The sequence below is a fragment of the Artibeus jamaicensis genome, unplaced genomic scaffold, assembly GCF_021234435.1.
Source record: "Artibeus jamaicensis isolate MK-2021 breed Jamaican fruit bat unplaced genomic scaffold, CSHL_Jam_final contig_354, whole genome shotgun sequence".
NCBI classification, from domain to species: Eukaryota; Metazoa; Chordata; class Mammalia; order Chiroptera; family Phyllostomidae; genus Artibeus; species Artibeus jamaicensis.
Window position 1 is genome coordinate 9241511 of NW_026521803.1, and position 20947 is coordinate 9262457.

Consider the following 20947-nt stretch of genomic DNA (forward strand, 5'->3'; position numbering starts at 1 on the left):
TTCTCACATCGATGTTCCTCTTCCTCTCTTTCTCTGTCCCTTCACTTCTTTCTAAAAATATAAATAAATTCTTTTTTAAAAGTTCAGTTCTTACTGGATTTTTTTAGGTGCAGGTCTTAGGCATTTCTTTAAAAAACTGTCACTGATCACCTTCTGCATTCTAGGACCGTGGAGCCAGTGTCTTGGCCTGCCCGTGGACGAGGCTGGTCGCTCGAGAGAATCGGAGAACCCCGTGTTCCTCCATGGAGGCCGTGGAGCGGGGAGGACTCCTGTCTCTCTCCGCCCCATTCACCTGGCTCCGTTTCACTCTCCCCTTCATTGAGCCCTTTACCTTTTTATATTTTCTTTGCTCTTGATTAGAGACAGCCCCTGAGTTCTTAGAGAAGACAACCCCCAAGTATGGTACCTTTCCAGGCCTCACAGCAAGAACACTGCCGACCCAATGTGGCTTTGACTAACAAGCACTGTGTCACAGAGACAGGAGCTGGAAGACAGTCCTTCCCAGATCGGGCTGCAATTTAGAATCACCTGGGTGGGGAGTGTTTAAAACTCCTGCCTCCCGGGCTGTACCCGGTACCAAGAGAATCAGGATGGCTGGGGTGGGAGCCGGACAGCAAGAGTTTGTCAAAAGTCCCTGGGTGATTCCAACAGGCAGCCAAGCTTGAGGACCGCTGTAAGGAGAGAGGGGTTGTCCCTGAACATATGAACAGTCATGTCTGGGCAAAGCCTCAGCCAGCCCATCGTGCATCTCCAAGGCAACCGGATGTCCTAGAGACATCACTGGATGCAAAACCAGTCTCTACAAACCGCTATCCCAGAGGCCTTGGCAAACCATCAACCTACTCCAGGCCTCATTTTTCTCATCTGTAAAATAGGATAATAACAATAGCAATACCTGTCTGATAAAGGCATCTTAAAGAATGAAAGAGATGATGTGTGAAAATCTGTAAATTGTGATGTTCTGTAAGTGCTTATTGTTAACACTGTAGTTTTTTGGTTTTTTTTTAATAGAAAGATACTCATTGTCTTTCTCTAGGTGGCCTGGCAAGAGAGCTGGAGTGACTATCGTGGCATTAATTTTTTCATTACCAACAATAAATCTGAAAACTGTTTAGGACAAGAATTTATTCTCCTGTCTAATAAATGGGGGGTCAAGAAGGGGTGGTCTCCCCCAGATTTAAACAGAAGCCAGCAGCTGGTGCCCAAGAGCACCACCTACCCACTGTGCCCAGGGCACGCGCCCTCCAAGATGGTTCAATGACCCACTAAGAGAGGAGGGACCTTGCTGAGCAGGGACGTTGGTGATCCACTGGCTTCTGAGCCTCGCTTTCATCTTCGGGCTTTCTGCTCATTTTGGTGTCATTTAGATCAGAGTGGGTGGAACTGCCCAAAGATCGCCACTGACGAGTCCCAAAGGAGGGACAAAGGGAGACCCCATCAGCCAGGGCCTTCTGGTCATTTTCGTCAGTGTGACTGGTGTCTCGTGTGGTGAGCATCATCGTGTCTCTTTCGGGTGCAAGCAACAGCATTTTTTCTTTGGCTTTTCCTCCCCAGAGATTTGAAGTTGGATGGAGGGAGACAATCAGCAGGTGCTGTGAGCTTGAAAGAGGTCATTGGCCTTGAAGGCGTGGAGCTGGGAGCTGATGGGAAGGTAAGGCTGCCTGGCTTCTAGTCAGCGAGTTTGTGCCAGTACCACAAGGGCCAGGAAGCAGAAGCAGTGTGGCAGACCACGAACCTCCCTGGTGGTGGTAGAGCCAGGTGCGGGCACGTTCCTGGGCCTGTCCCCAGCCTGCAGCTGGAAGTCCATCGAGGCAGTGGTTAAAGAGCAGCTCTCCCTGTGCTTTATACAGTGGAAAGCAAGATGCTGACCAGTATCTCAGGCACATGCACACATCCACAAGCATGTTCTGGGGTGCAGTGATGATAGGTAGTTTGCATATGCTTTACCTGATGGTGTTGGCAAGCAGCATCCCTACTACCAGAAAGTACTTTGGCTTCCTGTGGTCCTGAGAAGCTGAGAGCCCCTCAGCTTTAGATACTGACCCCGAGCAACAGGGCTACCACATTCCTCTTTCACCCACAGTTTATTCAACTGCTGGGTTGAAGTCTGAGGAGTGAAGTTTGAAATGTGAACTTGACCTCTTATGCTAGATCCAGACAGTCTTCATAAACCCTCCCAAAGCCTGTTGGTAGAGACCATGCATGTGTTTCTTTGGGAAAGCCATCCCAGCATAGTTTGCATACAGGTGAAGCTGATGGGTAGCAAGTGACCTCCCTGCTTCCCTCCCCCGGGACAGCTTGTCACCACTGTGCCCAAACGACATCAGCCCTGAGCTCACAGTGCACGAGCCATGATCCTCCAGACAGATGAAAAAGAAGATGCTTGTTCTGTTTTCATTCTTAAAGGTCGGGTGTTTGCACAGGAATGAGGGAGGATAGCACAGCGGTGAGCATCAGGGGTGGACAGCATCTGCCCAAGGGGCACAAAGGAACTGCCAGTGTTGCAGTCCCTGATCAGAGACTCCTGGGCCTCATGTGTCCGGGAATTTTGTGCTTGCTGGTTTATGAAAAGTAATAACAGTTTGTGCCTCACATATTACACAACATCCCAACAGCTTCTAAGATTACACATTCTTATCAAACACACTTACATTTCAGCCACATAACTTGAGTATTCTTACCCAGTGGGATAAGTTAAAACCACAGACAGCCAGTTCTGGCACAAATTTGGCGCACAGTTTTATTTTTCAGATCTCACTGATTTTAGAATTGCAGATGGGAGACTATTGACCTGAACTTAGGTAGCAATGTAGCGTGGTCAGAATGCAAGCCTAACATTGCCCAGGGAAAAATCACTTGCCGTTTTTATCTTCACCTTTTAGACTGTTTCTTACACCCAGTTTCTGTTACCCACAAATGCCTTCGGAGCCCGGAGAAATACCATCGACTCCACCTCCTCCTTCTGCCAGTTCCGGAACCTGAGCCACCGCAGCCTCTCCATAGGACGGGCAAGCAGCACCCAGGGGAGCCTGGACACAGGTAACCTGGGGCCTGGCTGGGTCTGGAAGCTGGCGGCAGGAGGCGTCTCAGGGTGCAGTGTGGCTTGGGTCTCCCCGTATGCAGACGGGAGGACAGGGGTCCCTGGAGTGTGATCTCACCCTGCAGGTGATGTAATTTGGGGGGCACACGCGATTCCAGGCCGTGCAGTCTCGCAGCCAGGCCCCAGGGCGATCTCTCTAATGCGGCGCCTCAGTTGCCAACCTTCTGAGCTCCCACTCAGGGCCGCTCATCTCACCGGACACCTGCTTCTCGCCCACATGTTGCTAGTGCTCAGGTTCAGTGGTCTTCAAATAATTGGGCCAGAAAACGCAGGACCCTGTGTGAGGACTTCCCTTCTGATTCTCACGGTGGGTGAGCTAACTTGGCTGCTGAAGGAAGACTTGAATGCCTCTAGCTTTGCCTCTACAAAGCTTTGGAAGAATTGGCATGAGGGGAAAAAGCTCTTTATAAAGCAGTGTTGTTGCTCTCAGAGAGATTCCAGGTGAATATGAAGTGCCTTCCTTAGGCCTGCCCAGGTGCCGAGTTCGGAAGCACTGTCCTCATGTTCTGGCCACCTCTGGCCATTTACAGCTGTTCGCATTGGCGCCTGCTTTGGTTTGTGTTTATGTGGACACAGCAGTCTGTCCAGAAGCATCCACACCAAAAACGTGCTTCTCACACAGCTCAGCTGCTATTGGATCTGCATGCAGGTTTAGGAAATGAGCCTTTTCTGCGCCACGTTTTGTAATCTGTGAGCGTTCACTGCATTTTTCATGCTCTGTGAGGTTTTGTGCTCTCTCAGGTCAGGGAGATTAACACATAATTTTCTAAAATGAAAAAAAAAAGTCTTAATGTTAAGGATGTGGTGAGCCCTTTGGGGGAGGATACACTTCATTGGCATGTAGAGACACCTACTAAAAGTCAGAGCACATGCCCCGGGCTGTGACTCTGAGCTAAATGCCCTGAAGCCAGCCTTTTTTCTAACTCTGTCCTTGGCATTTGCCCAGCTGCTCCTGCTTCAGAGGGCTCCGGGGTCCTAATTATCACTTTGCATGTGATCTTTAGGCAGTGACCCGGGAGACTTTATGGACTATGACCCAAATCTCCTGGACGACCCCCAGTGGCCTTGCGGCAAGCACAAACGGGTTCTGATCTTCCCTTCATACATGGTGAGTAATGATGGGCAGCTGATTGGTTTGCTGCCCCCTCATCCTGCACGGAGTAGCTTGGAGGTGGTTTGCGTGCCCTAATAGATGGCTGCTCCGCCTGGGACCCAGGGGCTTGTTTAAACACTGCTCAGCCTGAAGACCTTCTTGAGGACTGTCCAGTCCTCCCTAGCACATTGCTGGTCCAGGATTCTGCTGGTCACTTGGTCTGCATACATCACATTAGCTACCAGCCCAGGGTCAGGGACCCTCACCTTTGAGGGGGCTCACCAAGCTGGTACACCCATAGACCCCCCCACTAGGAGAGGACCTGAGATATCACCGGCAGCGCCGAGTTCAAGTTCAGCTCTGCATGGGGTTCCTCCCTGAGTGCAGGCCTTTACATGCACTCTGAACAAACGTTTGGCACTGGGCTCAGGATGACAGAATTGTCTCCTGGGAAAGTGAAAGTAGGACATTGTGGGTGTTATATGCAAAACCTTTCCTTGCTGTTTTTATTTCTTGGTCTTTTCCTGTTTTTCCCTCTGTCTTTTTGCTTTCTGCTTCTGGCCGACCACTGTTTCCCACCAGTCTGGGCTGCTGTCTGTCCAGACATCGATGGAGCCCAGCAGGGCCCTGTGTACTTTCTTGGGGCAGACTTGCCCTGGCTCTGCGGCAGGGCAAGCCCGGGATGCTGTGGGAGGAGAGGAGAGTGGGGCTTGCAGGGAGACCTGCTGCCCCAGGCCTGCCACACCTGACATCAGGTGGGAGAGCACTGGCCCAGAATGCCTCGCCACCTCCCTGCCAGGTGGGCACTGCTGAGAACACCTCATCTGGCTCCCTCGCCCCTCCCCAGCCTATGCTATTCTCAGCAGCCCCAGCCCCAGCATTGAGCAGAGGGTCCCTTTTCTATGATTAGCTCTTCTGTCTGCAGAAGCCAGAGTAGGACCCAACCCTACGAGCCCCAAAGGCCCCTGAACACTCAGATCTACTTCTCACCAGTGGGGGTCCACCCTCAGCCTCTCTCCTTCTGGAACATTTGGCAAGTAGCTGACATCAGAGAAATATCAGGCAGAACGCAGGCCCTGGCTCGTTACTTTCAGCACATACCCTCTTGTAACGTGGCAAATAGCTCATGGTTGCTCTGATGTGCCACGCTGGGTCAGAATGAATTACCAAAGGCCTGTGGCTTTAAGTCGCCTCCTATTCCTCACTGTCCCATTCTTATTCCATCCTTATTTCCCAGATGCTAACTCAGAAAGGAAAACCAGAGCTGTGGATAGTTGGGTTTTTTCCCCACTCGTGACCAGTTAGATGATTTATTTCTTTTTTTTTTAATTTTAAGAGATTTTATTTATTTTTTTAAAGAGAGAGGAAGGGAGGGAGAAGGAAAGGGAGAGAAACATCGATCAGTTGCCTCTTGCACGCCCCCAGGCAGGGACCTGGCCCACAACCCAGGCATGTGCCCCAACAGGGAATCAAACCAGTGACCCTTTAATTGGCAGGCCAGCACTCAGTCCACTGAACCTCACCAGCTAGGGCTACTTTGTTTTTGTTTTTTGAAACAGAGCTTATTTATGTAAGGTAGCACATAATAAGTGTTAATAAATGACCAGAATCATCACCCTAATGTGAAGGAAGGAGCAACTGAAAGGTCATGACTTGTGTGAAAAGGATTCTTTATGCTCACTGCTTTATTTATCAAAGTTCACTTTATTTATTAAGTAACTTGGGCAGGAAGCGGTGGCTCGGGGAGCCGGAGCGAGGCTGTCACCGTTGACAGACAGGAAGTGGGGTGTGGAGGCCAGAACTCCTGGCTCAGAGCGCTTCTCACTTCATGTCTGGATCCCACATCCCGCAGCATTCAGTGGCAGAACTGCTGACCTCAGAAGGACTTGAAAATGATTTTGGGGGGTCAGCAGTTTAACAGATTTCCAGGTACCCAGGAGAATGAGAGGCACACTATTTGTTATTGACACTGCAGTTTGTGGGGAGTTGTCCCCCATAGACGGGTGATGTGTGGTGGCAACTCTGACCCCTCCTTTCACAGGACTAGTGTCAGGCTGCTGCCAGGTCTGGGTTTTGTTTATGGTTTTTTCTTTCTTTAAAGTATTTCACTGTGAGCTCCAAGGTTCTGGGCTACAGTGCATGTGTGCACCTGTGCACGTGGGCAGTTTCTCCTCTGTGGACAGTGTGTGAGGTGACTTGCCAAGTCAGCATATATGTCCTGGCCTCCTCATTCTGTGTTCCCATGGGCGTCATTTTTCATTTTACCCCATGGAAGCTACAGCCTGTGCTTCCCGTAATAGTCCATTTTTCAGAGAATGAAATTGCTCACCAACTGCATTTGCCAGGTCAGCTCTGCAAGACCTGCATCTCCTTCTCTTTTGGCCATAGATATTGGCACATTGAGAAATGTAAGAGGCCCACTTGTCAGCATTCTTGTCTGAGTCACTGATGTGCGTGCCATGTGTTACAAAGAACCTCGGACCTGCTCCCAGGAGACCTTCTCCCTAGAAGCAGGCGTGGAGCACAGGGCTGTTTCACATGCATTTTACATTGAACTGGCAGGGGTAAGAGTTTGGGGGTTTTATTTGTTTGCCTGCTTTATTTTGTAACAGGTATAGAATCATCCAGTCAACCAGTACTGACTGAGGCCCTACTACGTGCCAGGCCAGGTGCTTCCTTATGCAGTGGAGATTACACCGGCCACAATCCCCACTCTCCTCGACCTCATAGTGAGTGAAGAAGTCAGGCAGTAAACAAGGAGAGAAACCACCATCATCACAAACAGATGTAGTCCTGCAGGAGCTGACAGAGGGGTTGGAGGTTGGAGCCGGGTCTCAGGGAGGCTCCTCCGAGGAAAGGGCCCTGAACACAGCTGCTGCGAGTGGCCCTGCTGGGCCTCCAGGGGAGAGCCCGTGTGCAAGACCTGGAAGTGTGAAAGAGGTTGACTGTGTAAAACCGGTACCTTTAACAGTAAAAGTCACTGCCGTCCCCTCTGCATGCACGCACACACACACACACACAGAAAGTCAGGCCTGCAGGGTGATGATCCTGACAAACTGTTGCCACTATCCCAACCCCAGGTGCAGGGAGCTGCACTTACAATAAGCACTGATGGCCAAGGTGAACAGAAAGAACGACAAATTATTCAGCCCAGGCTGTTGAAGGCCCTCTTTGAGAGTTGGTGGTACATCTTGGCCCTACATCTGCCCAGACAGGCCTAGCTCAGACACTCTACTGGGGTTGGAACCCTCATTGTTGGCAGGGCGCCCCCTGCAGGCAGACTTCAGACCCATGTGGAGCTTGTACAGCCCCCTCTCCAGGTTCTCTGCTGAGACCTTTGCTTGGAGATCGGGGAGGGAGTGCCATGCTGGTTTCAGAGGGGTTGTCCGCACAGCACAAGGAGTCTGCTGAGGTCCTGCTGCTTCCGTCTGTCTCCCTAGGCCCCCAGGACAGCCCAGGTTGGCCAGCCCAGTGGAGGCCTGGAGCCTGAAAACCAGGGCTGTTGTCTGGTGTGTCGGCGTGTCCTGTAGCTGTGCAATTTAAGGTCTGAGTTGTCCCTGTGGCCTCTACAGAGTCACCCAATCCTGAAAATGATGAGCTAGTCCTTTCACCTCATCAAATCCTGCTGCAGCCATTTTTTTCTTTTTGTATTAAGGTGTAATTTATATACAACCAGATGCACTCATTGTAAGTACACAGTTCCATAAATTTTGCAACCTCCTTTCTGAGCAAGATAGAGAACCTTAGAAAGTTCCCTCCTGCCCATCCCCTTTGGCTTTCATCCCCTCCCCACAACAGCAACGGCTGTTCTGACTTCTGCCACCATAGGTTAGTTTTGCTTATTCTAGAACTTCATATAAATGGAATCATATACTGTGTACTCTTTCATTGTTTTGGTCCATCTTCTTCCACAGGACTTACTATCTGAGACTCACTATGTAGCTTGTATCAGTATTTTTTTAATTGCTAAGTAGGATTTGTTTATATGGCTATACCATAGTTTATGTATTCGTTGTCCTGTTAATGGACATTTAGGTTGTTTGCAGTTTAGGGATATGATGAATATTGCTTCTACAAACACTCTTGTGTAAGTCTTCTTGTGGACAAATATTGTTATTTTTCTTAGGCCAATAAATTCCTAGGAGCGGGCTTTCTGAGTCACGGTGTAGGTGATGTAGCTGGATGTGTATTTTCATTCATGTTTGTTCTCAGTATAAGATAAAAGGGCCACAGTTGGGGCATGCCTTAAAGTGGAAGGGCTCCAGAGGTGAACATTTTTCCTTGAGACTCAGAACAGAGCCTTTCATTTACACAGATTGGGTGGCAGCCCTTTAAAATTGGCCTGGCAGTCATAGTTCCCATCGTGTTTTTTGACTTTGATCCATGCAGGTGACTCCCACTGTTAGCCACTGGGGAAGGGCAAAGGTGACATTTTGAACAACAAAAACATGTCCTAGGGCAGGTACGGAAAGCAAATTGTCACAGCCCCTGTGGTTTTGGCCCCAGAGTTTCTAGAAAGTGAGCACAGCGTGAGCAGACGTGGAACCTCCTGGCTGCATGCAGGTTCTTGCAGGGCCTTTGCTAACGATGGCGTCCTTCAGGGCAGCCAGGGAGGGGAGGCTGGCGTCGGAACCGGACGCGGCCTGCTTTGTGTGCCGCCCGGCTCATAATTAAAGTTTCACCACAGACTGGTTATTTATCATTAGAACCTGGCAGCCAAAGTTGCTTGTGGTTTCTTCCCCCACTTTATGGGTGCAGAGAGCAATTAAGAAGAGAAAAATGAGTGAAAGCGCTGACTGAGAGAATGTCAACAAAACTTCCTTTCCCAGGAAGAAATCCCTCTCGAACTGTTTTGACAGAAGGAACTCGAGTAACAGCCTTTCTGACATCTATAGGTACATAAATCTCAAGAGGACATCTCTTGGACGACTCTCCACGATAGAGGGCCAGTTCTTCGATTCACTAGTATTACAATCTAATTACTCATAGAAAAACCCTTCTTTCTACCCCATACCTCCCCAGTGTTGTGGGAATATATCTTAGAACTTAATTTTTCAGCACAGTGTGAGATGCTGAGCAGTGGGAAATAGAAGACAATAAAAAGAAGACAGTTCAACCTACCATATAGTGGGTGGTGGACTCTGCCCCTCCCACCTCCCCACACCCTTCATCTTCATTGAAACCTGTCTTAATGGTGTAAGTACTTATTTACCTGTCTGCAGGGTAGGCTTATTGAGAAGTGAAAACAGCTTGAGCCCCCGCAGGGCCCTCAGATTTTGAGGTGAGGTGCGTGAGCTCATTTGGTTTAGGAGACCCTTGTGAAGAAAAGTCATACCGTGGGACAAAACTCCATGGGTAGGCCCCCGCTGAGACTCGAAAGGGCTCTGGTGCTGCCCAGCACAGCGGATAGTCCGCCGAGCAGCTGCACAGGAGCTGAACGGCAGGGTCTTTGAGGCCTGCTGGCTTTGGTGTAAGTGTTAAAAATAAAGTCTCTTAAATGCCTTACTGCATTAGGGTGGGATTTTTTTTCTGTTGTTTTTTTTGGGGGGGGTTGACAGATAATTCACGTATCATACAATTCACCTTTTTAAAGTAGACAATTCAGCAGGTTTTGGTATATTCACAAAGGTGTGCGACCATCACCACAGTTGGTTTCAAGGGACATTTCCATCATCCCCCACAGGAAGCTCCGTAGACCTCATCCTCAGCCCGTCAGCCCTAGGTAACCACTAATCTACGTTCCGTTGCTGTAGGTGCCTCTGTCCTGGCTGTTTCATAAAAATGGAATTAACATGCTCTGTGGTCTTTTGTCTGGCTTCATAAGATACTGTTTATTTGTGATGTAGCATGCATCAGTATTATGGTGGATTTTTAAATCTTTTCCTTGTAAAAAATAATACAAAATGAAATGTTAGCTTTAAATTTTACCCAAGATGTTGCAGTACCTGCTCCTTTTCTTTGAAGTTGTTTCGGATTTTTTAAAATCATTTTTGTGATTTTTAACATGACCCTTTACACGCAGTTCATTGGCTCACACTCTGAGCCCACCATTTAAGAAGCACACCTTTAAGAGTGCATCCAGCCCTGGCAGGGTGGCTCAGTTGGTTGGAGTGTCATCCTCTGTACCAAGGAGCTGCAGGTTCAGTTCCCATCAGGGCAGTGTGCCTGGGTTGTGGGTTTGATCCCTGACTGGGGTGCATGCAGAAGGCGGCCGATAATTGTTATGCTCTCATATGGATGTTTCTCTCCACTCCCCTTTCAAAAGTTGATAGATGCATCCTCAGGGGGGGTGATTTTTTTAAAACTGTGCCTCTGAACTCTGTCTAGATGTGTGAACTCGGGCCGCATTTCGCCCAGTGGCTTCTCAGGTGGGTGGGGAGACCACTCTAGAAGTGTTTGTGGCACTGGGTAAATATGTGACAAGTACCTGAAACTGTGAACGCCCTTTGCATCACCTGTTAAATTCACATGGTCATGTAAAAACCTGAAGCAGAAGCAGTTTTTCCTTTGTTTCTCTTCTCAGTTTTATTTCAGTGAAGGAAACTGAAGAACTGTTCCCCTGAGGAGAGGGGAGGAGCGTGAATCTAGGATTCTGTATCTGGAACCCAGCGGGTAGAAATAATAACAAGCTCGGCCCCACCCAGGCAGACTGCCCATTCTCGTTTCCTTGTGATTTACTGTCCTCTTAGGGAAAAGGATTGAATGCCAAGAATAGCCGAAATGCCCAGCTGTTCGTGGTTAGATAGATTTAGTCGAGGGTCGCCGCTCTGCTTAATTACCTGAGGGGGCGTGTAACATCTGTTATCCCAGGGCCTCGCTGGGCTCTGAGCTCCGAGTGCCGATGGATGTCCAACAGGTGCAACAGGAACAGATTAGCTCTGGTTGCTCGGCGGCTGTTGGTGCTGCAAGGAGCCACAGAGACCCCTGTCTTAGCTCCCTCCGAGGAAACCGAGGCTTAGGGAGCTCGCCTGCCTGCCCCTGGGCTCCCTGCTGGCTCCAGGCACCGGAACCCAGGCTCCTTTGGAATGGTCCTCCTGCCAGGGACCCCTCTGACCCAGAGGGGAACAGTAGCAGAGTCTACAGCAAGGCCATGCGTGTTCAGAGCTGCTCATAAGAATTCCCTGGAATATGTGGGGAAGGAGGGAGGAGAGACTAAGCAGGCCCCAAGGCAGAAGTACCTTTTATGTTGTTTCTATTCAGATCAGAGCAGCAGCCCGTCAGCTCTGAGCCCCTCATTGTTCTCCACTGTTACTAGGGTCTGTGAACCGCCCACCACGCCCCACACCTGCAGCCTCAGTTCTCTCCTCACTGGCCCCAACCCCTCCCACTGCAGCCCCGCCCCAGCCCAAGAGGCCTTCACTTTTCAGCATCAAGACTGTTGCCATGGACCAGGATGGGACCTGAGTTCAGTTCTGTGGAGGCCCTCTCCCTACTCTCTGGATGAGTCAAACCTTTATTTGTTTTTAAAGCAAAGGATGTCTCAGTGTCTCCACAATAGATGTGGTAGACTGTTGCGGTCTTACCATCTTTTCCTGTTATCTCAGAAGGGATTCGTGGTGTGCTTGCCCACACCGGCCCTTCTTTTCCTAACTCTGCCTGCAGCAGGGCTCCCTTCTCTGTGCGTCTCTCTGGACACGCTGCATTTTGATTGTCCCCTCTCAGCCAGCCGTTCCCTCTTCCCCTTTACACAGCTGTGCACACACAGCTTTCTTGCAGACAGCAGCTGCAAGAAACTCCTTTAAGTGATCTCTCACCACAAGCACAGAATGGCTCCCTTTGTGGAAACACAAGCAGGGTTGGAGCTGCCCGCCCGCCACACAGCCTGGCCCAGGTTCCAGACACGGCCAGGGCTGCAGCAGGCCTTGTACCTGACAAATCTCACAGCCTGGAATTAGGTGGCATTGAAAACAACGTCATTCAGTCTGTCCCAAACCAGGAAGGACCTAGAGCCTGTTCATTAGCACTTTGGTTCACCGTGACATGAGTGCACTGGCAAATTCTGGGCATTGCAAGTCTGCATAATCTGTCCAATTAGACTGAGCGGTGTCTAGAAAAAAGCAGTGGCCTCACTTTTAATTCATTCTGTCTCAAGCCAGGATGAAGGAGTGGCCGGGGGCCTGGGATAGTCCCATGACACTCTCTCAGGATGGTGGGGACATCCAGCTTTCAACAGGATATGCTAGCACCCTCAAGGCAGAGAGGACCGCTCAGAGGTGTCGTGGCTGCTCTGTTCCAGAAAGTATTTCTCAGAGGGACCTGCAACTGAGCATAGCAAAAACTGTCACCCCCTCTGGAGTCTGCCCGAAGCGTGCGTGGCCCAGGGCTCAGGGTGATTCTTCCAACACCCAGAGTCTGATCCAGATGGGGCTGGTGCGCAGCAGCGAGCTCCAGGTGCAGAATGTATTTGAGACCCTGCCTGAGCCAGGGCCTGGGGGCTGCACCCTCAGCTGCCCTGACTGTGCATCCGTGCTGCTGCCTGTGAGTAGGACCTGGAGCAGCCCTGCAGATCTGGCGCCCTCCAGTCATCAACATAAATTGGATGATGGAGAAGCCAGATGGAGAAACGCAGGCACAGAGAACTTGAGCAGTATACACTAGGCTGTCCAGCTGCTTTATGGTAGAGCCAGGGTTTCAACCAGGGGCCAGGCTCCAGAGTCTGGGATGTTCCTCTCAAAGAGGTAGAGACAAAAACCAGGCTGAAGGAAGAGCTGTCTCGGCAAGCAAAGCAGTCAGAAAAAAAGAAATGCGAACAGTGTGCCCTCAGACCAAGGCCAAGGCCAAAACCTGCTCCCTGGGGCAAAGCCAGCTGGTCTGAGTACAAGATGGCTGCATAGTAGCACCGTTACAAGCTGGCACCACTGCTGGGGGTCAAATTGTGTCCCCCAACAAAGATAGGTTGAGGTCCTAACCCCCAATACCTCAGAATGTGACCTTATTTGAAAACAGGATGTCTGCATATATGAATTAGTTGAGATGAAGTCATACTAAAGTTGAGGGGTCCCAATTCAATATGGCCGGCGTCCTTATAAGAACACCCAAGGAGAAAGATGGCTGTGAACACAGACACACAGGGAAAGCCCAGACGAGGCAGAGGCAGAGACTGCAGTGCTGCATCTGCAAGCCAAGGGCTGCCTGGGACCACCAGAGGCTAGGAACAAGCAAGGAAGCCTTCTGCAATCTTTAGACTCCAGAGAGAGCGCGGCTCTGCCGACACCTTGATCTCAGACATCTAGCCTCCGGCACTGCGAGACAATCAGTTTTTGTTGTGAAAACCACGCAGTCCGTGGTACTTTGTTACAGCAGCCGCAGGAAACTGATACAACCACTTCCACATTCTTACCAGCCTGAGGCACTCAGACTGCCATCCACAATTTACCTCCAGCCTTTTATTGCCCCAGTAGCCGATCTACCTCACTCCCAAAATAGACATAAGCAAACAGGATAGACAGTATTTTGGCACATGTGCCTCAGGTATAAGCAGCAGCAAGCCTCCAGCAAGCAGTCAGCATTCACAGTCTCTTTTTCCAGATGCCCTTGGATTTCCCAAGGCAGCCCCCCTGGGAATGTTGGGCCCAGCTGGAAGCAGGTTTCCTGATGGGGCCCCTTCCCTTGCTTCATCCCCCTGAAGCCTGAGGAGCCCAGGGCCACAGGCCACTTGCAGGTCAGGAAATGGGGAACCTTGGCAGCAAGGTGAAGGTTTGCAGAAACTCCCACCCCAAATTGTATTGTAGCCAGTTTAGGAAAGATGCAGAGCGGCCAGGTGACAGCCAAATAAAGAAAGAGGAAGATCAGGCTGCCAGCAGGCCTTCTACTCAGTGCTGGGAGCAGCCGCAAGGATGTGGCCCTGTGGCTGGCAAGTCCACACAGACGGGGTCACAGAATGCCACTTTTGTACCTCTGGGCAGCTAAGCCGGGGTTTGCAAGAATTCTGTCATTTAGGAGATGAACTCGAGGGCCTGGCCATCCTTGAAGCTGCCATGGAGCATCGGCCACTAACTGTCTCCACCACCCTCTCTTGGGTCCAATGTGGAAATAAATATACATGCCCAGTCATCCCTCTGTCAGAAAAAGTGGCCCCAGGTTCGTAATACCCTAAAGAGTCAGGATGAGGCTTCTTGTAGAAATGAGAGTCTCCAGCAAGGCCTGGGCTGGGCCTGAGCCCTCCTTGCCCCATCTCCAGGTCTGCAGACTGAGCTTCATTGTTGGTGCTCACGAGGTCAGTCAAAAGTAAGAACTGGTCAGGAGGTAGCATGTGAGGGCCCCAGGGCAAGGCATCATACCACAGTGAACTGATGACAGGGATGCCTTTAGAATTAGAAGCTCTGTCTATACCCATGTCTACCCAGTGGGGTACAATTATGATAGTGGTAAGTGCCATCAGTGAAAGTACCGTGCGTGTCAGTCACAGTTCAGCATCCCCTAGAGCTAATTTAAGAAGGGGTTTATTACATATGAGTACTAAGTAGATCAAAGAATCACTGGGAAGGCTGAAGAAATAGCCAGGAAGGATTCCAGTGCCATGCTACAGAGCCAAGCCAGCAGGGGGGCTACATTAGCCCCCAGCTCCAGGGGAGGCAGTGGTACCACCTCAGAAGCTGCCACTGCCGTGGTTTACACCTGCAAGATGGACACCCGGGACACCAGGACTCCTGCCGCTTCTCCTCATAGCCACCAAACAGCAGAAGCGCAGCCTCTGCTTCAGTTCTGCCTTCTCATGGTGCTACACTGGATGGGAAGAATTGAAGTTGTATTTGGAACCCTGGCTGCAAAGGAGTCAAGAGGTACAGAGAGCATCCTGGAAGGGGGCCGGATACCCAACCCATGTGTAATGAAGGGGGGTCACTGGAGGGCACCCTGATCCCCAGGGTTTAAGGAAGATGATCCTGCAGAAGTGGCTGGCTGTTGGCCAGACGAGGAGGGTCTGATTCACATAAAACATCACCTGGGCAACTTCACGGCGCAGGGAGCAGGGCCCCAGCTCAGACACCGAGTCAGTGGGACTGGAGCGGAGCCCAGCTTGCTGCTGTCTTCCTCTCTGATGCTCCCGATAAAATTTTCCAGTGTCGTTTAGGTACATGCTGTTCTGTTTGATCCTCGAGATAAACCTATGAAACAGCCCTGTCAGGTGTTCTTACGTTGTGTGGAGACAAAGGTGAGGCTCGGGGAAGTTAAGCTGTTTTCTCAGAGGTGACCAATGTGCAGGAGAGGGAGCCTCCGACCACCACCCTGACCCTGCTCTCCTGCTCACTTAATCTGATGAAGAAGAGGAAAGCAGTGGGTGTGTGATCTGGGAGACCTGAGTCCCAGCACTGGCCTCACCCCCGCCCGCAGAGTTCCCCAGCAGGCCTCTTCAGCTCTCTGACCCTCTCTCTCCTTATCTGTAAGGTGAGGTGGCATTTGCAAAAAAGAGCCTTCTTTCAAGAGAAGAGTTGCATGTGCCTAAATGTAAGACAGAAAAAAGCAGAGCAGCTGTGGCGTCCTCAGGGAGGACACGCCCCTCTTTGCCCCAGACATCCTTGCTTGGGGCTCCCATGGCTTCAGGCCCCAACAAAGACCTGTGACCCTTTGCTTTGGCCTTCTCACATCATTGTGAACCTCATGAGCTCCCTCAGCACAGGGGGGAACAGGAGGAGGCCGTCTCTCGGAGTCCAGGGTGTCTGGATGTGGGCAGGGGTAGGAGAAAGGAAAAGAGGTGCTGAGTACCTAGGAACTGACTGACTCAGTGATGGGCCGACTCAAAGTAAACATGTGAGATGTGGTTCCCCCATCCTGCTGCCTGTTTTCTGCATGAAAAATCTTACATCCTGTTCAACCAGGGGAGGATATTTGCTTGAGATGAACTAGAGCTGTTTTGAAAAGTGGGAAGAGCGACAGGCCCACCTTGGAGGACAGCAGAGGCATCCACTCTGCTGGACCTTGGCAGCGAGGGGCTCGTGAAATCCCATGTGCCCCTCCCCCCACCCCCAGCAGAGCAGCACTCACATGTATGCACATGTATGTGTCTACACGCTGGTGCTGCACAGGGGTATTGCCCCCTCTCTGCTCCTTGCCAGCACCAAACAGCCGGGGCCAGCTCAGAGAGCGCCTTCCTGGCTGTGCCTGAAGGAGACCAGCTCCAAGGAAGGAGTCGAGGCATCCCACTCACCACGTCTGCCTCCACCCAGAATTCGGGGAGGCTCGGGACAACTTTGAGCTGCTGTCTGCCTTCATTCACCGGAAAAGCAAAGAAGGTGCTATTGAGCTCTGGAATTTGAACAAGCAGACCCTTCGCCTGTTCTTGGTCGTTAACAGATGCCAGAGGCATTCCATGGGCCTCTTCTAAACCGTGTCCAACCAAGGGTCTGCTGAATGTGGGCGTGTGCGGAAAGCCCCTGACTTCTGGAGGAAACCTTTGATGCGCCTTCTAGAGCAGGCCAGGCTTTGCCTGAGAAGAGGCCAGTAGTGTTGGCTGCCATGGGAACGGCCCTTCTCTCAGAATCTGCAGTTTCTCCTTGCTTTATCATTGCCTAATGAAGGTCATTGCTTACAGCCAGCCAGATGAGGCATCGCTTTAGCCTCAGCCCTTGAAGGGTGCGCTCCCCAGCCAGGAACTATGTCTAATTCAGAGTTAACCAGGTGGGGCAGAGAGGAGCAGGGAAGACCCGAGTGCTCAGAAAAGGCTCCCAGAAGCCAGTCACTGAGGATGGATAGAATCAGGGACAGGGGACAAAGAGGAAACTCAGGATTAAAGGACTATTAATAGCAGCTAACATTATATACATACCATGAAATATCGTTCAGTCTCAAAGGGAATTCTGACATATGCTGTAATATGGATGGATGAACCTTGAGGATGTTATGCTGAGTGAAATAAGCCAGTCCACTAAGGGGCAAATACTGTATGATTTCATTTGTTTGAGGTACCCAGAATAGTCAAAATTATGGGGGCAGAAAGTAGATTGGTGGGTGCAGGGGGATCTGAGGGGAGGGAATGGGAGTTGTTTAATTGGTGCAGAGTTTCATTTGTGCAAGACGATGACAGTTCTGGGGACGGATGGTGGTGATGGGAACACAGTGAGTGTGCGCTTAACAACACTGAACTGTACACTTAAAAGTGGTTAAAATGGTAAGTTTTGTGTTATGTGTATTTTCCCACAATTAAAAGAAAGTGACCATTCGTTGAGTACTTGCCGCGTGCCAGCACTCCACGGAGCACTTAGCTTCTCACAGGGTCCTTGCAGTGGCTACACGCAGGAGGCACCGGGACTGTGTTCATTTTGCGGATGTGGGACCTGAGTTTGGGGTCACTAAATAGGTCCCCTGCAGCCGACGACCAGTGCTGGTCAAGTGCGGACTGCACCCAGGTCCGTGTGAGTCAGACTGCAGTGTGCAGGACTGGCTGAACCACAGGGGCACTGACTCGTGAAGGTCAAGAGGCCAGTGTCTCTGAATCTCACCGGGTCCTGCTAAGAGCAGGGATTTGCTTTCCCTCTACCCCCAGAGGCCATGGCCTTGTTCGGGCTGCAGGATTCAGCGGAACCCTTGTTGTGGGGCTCCCCTGGGCTCCCCACTGCCTGGTGGTATTGGAAGGCACCCGCTGGCCATAAATTGCCCATAATTATTGCCCGGGATCCTTATTGTAAGGAGTGACCTTGTTGCCTGATCTGTTACAGACCACAGTAATTGACTACGTGAAGCCCTCAGACCTGAAGAAGGACATGAACGAGACCTTCAAGGAGAAGTTTCCTCACATTAAGTTAACACTCAGCAAAATAAGGAGGTATGTGGGGATCGACATCCACTTGAACTTGCCCTTCACTCCCCTCTCCCAGTACACATTAAACTCACGCTTTGTATGATGGCTCAAGTGAAATATGGGCACATTCAGCAAAATGAGGCTCACAAGATGCTGGCCGTTTGGTGCCTCTATGTGAAAGCCAGGGGCAGCGGGGCAGAAGCAGATCTCTGGACCTGAGCTGACAGGGATCTGCGGGAGGTGCCTTCAGTGAAAGAACCATCCCGTACTATCTGCAGCCCACCAGTTCAGTAAGATTTATGTTATGGGAAACTTGGAGAGAATAGCAAGCGGTGGGTTCCCCACTTTTGCAAATGTAGACAAAACAAGAGAGAAGAGTTGGTATCACAGGGCTCGAGATAACTCTTTACCCACTTGCCCAGAAGTGATAGCCGAGTCCTATCTTTGAGCATCGGCAAACCAGCCAAAGCACAATCAGGCCCATGTCTCCCCTACAGCGCAGCGGGTCCACACTGCGGTGACTCATGTCTGCTAGACGAATGGCTCCGAGGAAGGGCCTGGCTGGGCCGGAGAGAGCCTGGCTTGTGGTGTTTGCACAGCAGGCCAGCACCGGGTGTGTGTGAATAGGGGCTAGACTATACAGCAACATGATGTTGGAATGCGTGCCAACATTTATGAGCACATGTATCATAGTACTGATTTGATTCTGGCATGTTTGGTTTCAGAAGTCAAAGCCATAAGAAAAGTGAAATATTCACACTTTGTCTACTCACTGGGCAGCTTTCCTCAGCTCCCTGGTTGCTGTGCTCTTAGCTTAACCCTTCTCCTTACTACTCCTGATGTAAGGAGTAGTACATAACTGATGTACTACTGATGTTCATAACTGATGTTCATAACCCCACATAACTGATGTTCAGCAGAGCTGACACCCCGTACCTGACTTATTTCTGTGTTTGTCTCTCTGGAATGACTGCAGTTCCTTTTACAGCTGCCCTCTTTCGTTTTAGACAGCTCTGCAGGTTTCCAGAGAGACCCTCAGACACTTGCTAAGGTTCAGTGTCATTCCCCAAGTCCCGTGTCAGCAGGGTCTATACAACATCACCAGCAAGAAGAGTCTGATGCCCCAGCAACCTGAGTCTGTTCCTCACACGTTATGTAACTGTCTCCCTCGCAGGGATTCGGTCCCATTCCACACCACCCTTCTGGGAATGAGAACGGAAATGCTTGCTAGATGAAGTAGGCTTTTTCTTCGGGTTCGCTGAAACTCCAAGTTCTAATAAGAGTCCCCTCCTTCCTGTCTTTCTCTAGTCTGAAGCGAGAGATTCGGAAGCTTGCTCAGGAGGACTGTGGCCTGGAGGAGCCCACGGTGGCCATGGCCTTTGTCTACTTTGAGAAGCTCGCCCTCAAGGGAAAGCTAAACAAACAGAACCGGAAGCTGTGTGCTGGAGCATGTGTGCTGTTAGCAGCCAAAATCGGAAGCGACCTCAAAAAGCATGAAGTCAAACATCTAATTGATGTAAGTGGCCCGTGTCCTGACGGCTGGGGTTGCCCACACTCCAGTCCCATGTTACTCTCGCAGCCACGAAAACCGCTATAGTGGCAAGGTGTCCTATGGGTACTGTGACCCGCAGAGTGTCCAGCAGACACTTTGGCTCAGCAGACCTTGGCTTCCTGTGACCTTGGTTGACTTCTCTTGGCTTGAGGTTGTGGGTTTCCCCCTTTCTTTTCAAGGGCAGCCCCATCAAAGTAAGGAAACACTGATCTCCGTAGGCAAATCTATGAATGCCTGTTTCAAAATACTGTGTATTCATAGAAAATTTGAACCCTGGGAAGCCAGCAGATTAGGACACAGTTGCCACTGAAGAGATAGTTGGTTCCAGTTCCCAAGATGATAAGTGTCTCACAACTGCCACATCAAAATACCATCCACTGGGCAGCTTAAACAACAGACATTTATTGCTCACAGTTCTAGAGGCTGGAAGTCCAAGATCAAGGTGCCGGCTATTGATACTTTAGTGTCTGGTGAGGACACTGGCTTGCAGATGGCCACCTCCTCCCTGTGTCCTCATGGGCAGAAAGGCAGGGGCACACTTTGGTTTCTTCTTGTAAGAATAGTAGTCACATCATGAGGACTTCATGCTCATAAGCCCCTCTAAACGTAGTCACCTCCTGAAGGCCCCACTTCCTAATATCATCACACTGGAAGTTAGGATGTCAGCATGCGCATTTGTGGGGGACGCAAGCATTCAGTCCCTAGCAAGGGGCCACATCAGGCCATGGGGTCATACAGGGAAGCACCAGTGTGGGTCAGGGGTCAGAGGGAGAAGTGTGGGCAGGAGCCTTATTGTGGTTTCTGCAGGAGGCCATCCGCAAGGCGGCATAAGCAGGCTTAGGACTGGCTAGCTGAATAACTTCAGGACACCCTGGGGCACAGGGGCTGTTTAGTTGTCTGGGCCCTGGGCAATCCCAGTGGGTGGATATAGAGTGAGGACCTGTACAGTGAGTAGGTGGCTGGGGTGTGGGCTCTTGGTTGGTTCATTTGCATCTCAAAAGTGTGCTCACAGGGGAGTTGTTCACTTCCTCCAGTAACTGGCTCACCCTGCCAGGGTCACTCCCCGGTGTCCAAGGGTCAGAATGCAGAAAATAAAACGTGCAGTTACCACAATGCCCTGTGTGTCGAGCTGTGCAGTTGTCTTCAGTAGCAAAGGAGAAAAAAACAGAAAGGGAGCTGATGTAGGTACTCCCTACATAAGAAAGAGCATTCTTTTTGCCTTTTTAATTTGCCATTTTAATTGTTTTTAAGTGTACAGTGCAGCGGTAGTAAGTATACCCACACTGTTGTGCAGCCGTCACCACCGTCCACCTCCAGGACTCTTCAGTCTCGCAAAACTGACACTGTGTCCCTGAAGCGCTGGCTCCCTTGGCAACCACTCCACTTTCTGTCTCTGTGACTTTGACTTCTACCTACCTGCCTCCCATCAGTGGAATCCTACAGCATTGGCCTTTTTGTGTCTGGTTT

At 50.6% G+C, this 20947-nt stretch overlaps 1 protein-coding gene across 2 annotated transcripts in view; it reads left to right on the forward strand.

The window, feature by feature from the left end:
• CABLES1 (Cdk5 and Abl enzyme substrate 1) overlaps positions 1-20947 on the forward strand; it is a 101271-nt gene that overhangs the window by 77046 nt on the left and 3278 nt on the right. For both annotated transcript variants that reach the window (XM_037134123.2, XM_037134122.2), the window contains 5 exons: positions 1555-1651; positions 2883-3039; positions 4105-4208; positions 17846-17952; positions 19237-19444. In XM_037134123.2, the coding sequence (XP_036990018.2) occupies positions 1555-1651; positions 2883-3039; positions 4105-4208; positions 17846-17952; positions 19237-19444 (673 nt within the window). The remainder of the gene's footprint in view (positions 1-1554; positions 1652-2882; positions 3040-4104; positions 4209-17845; positions 17953-19236; positions 19445-20947) is intronic.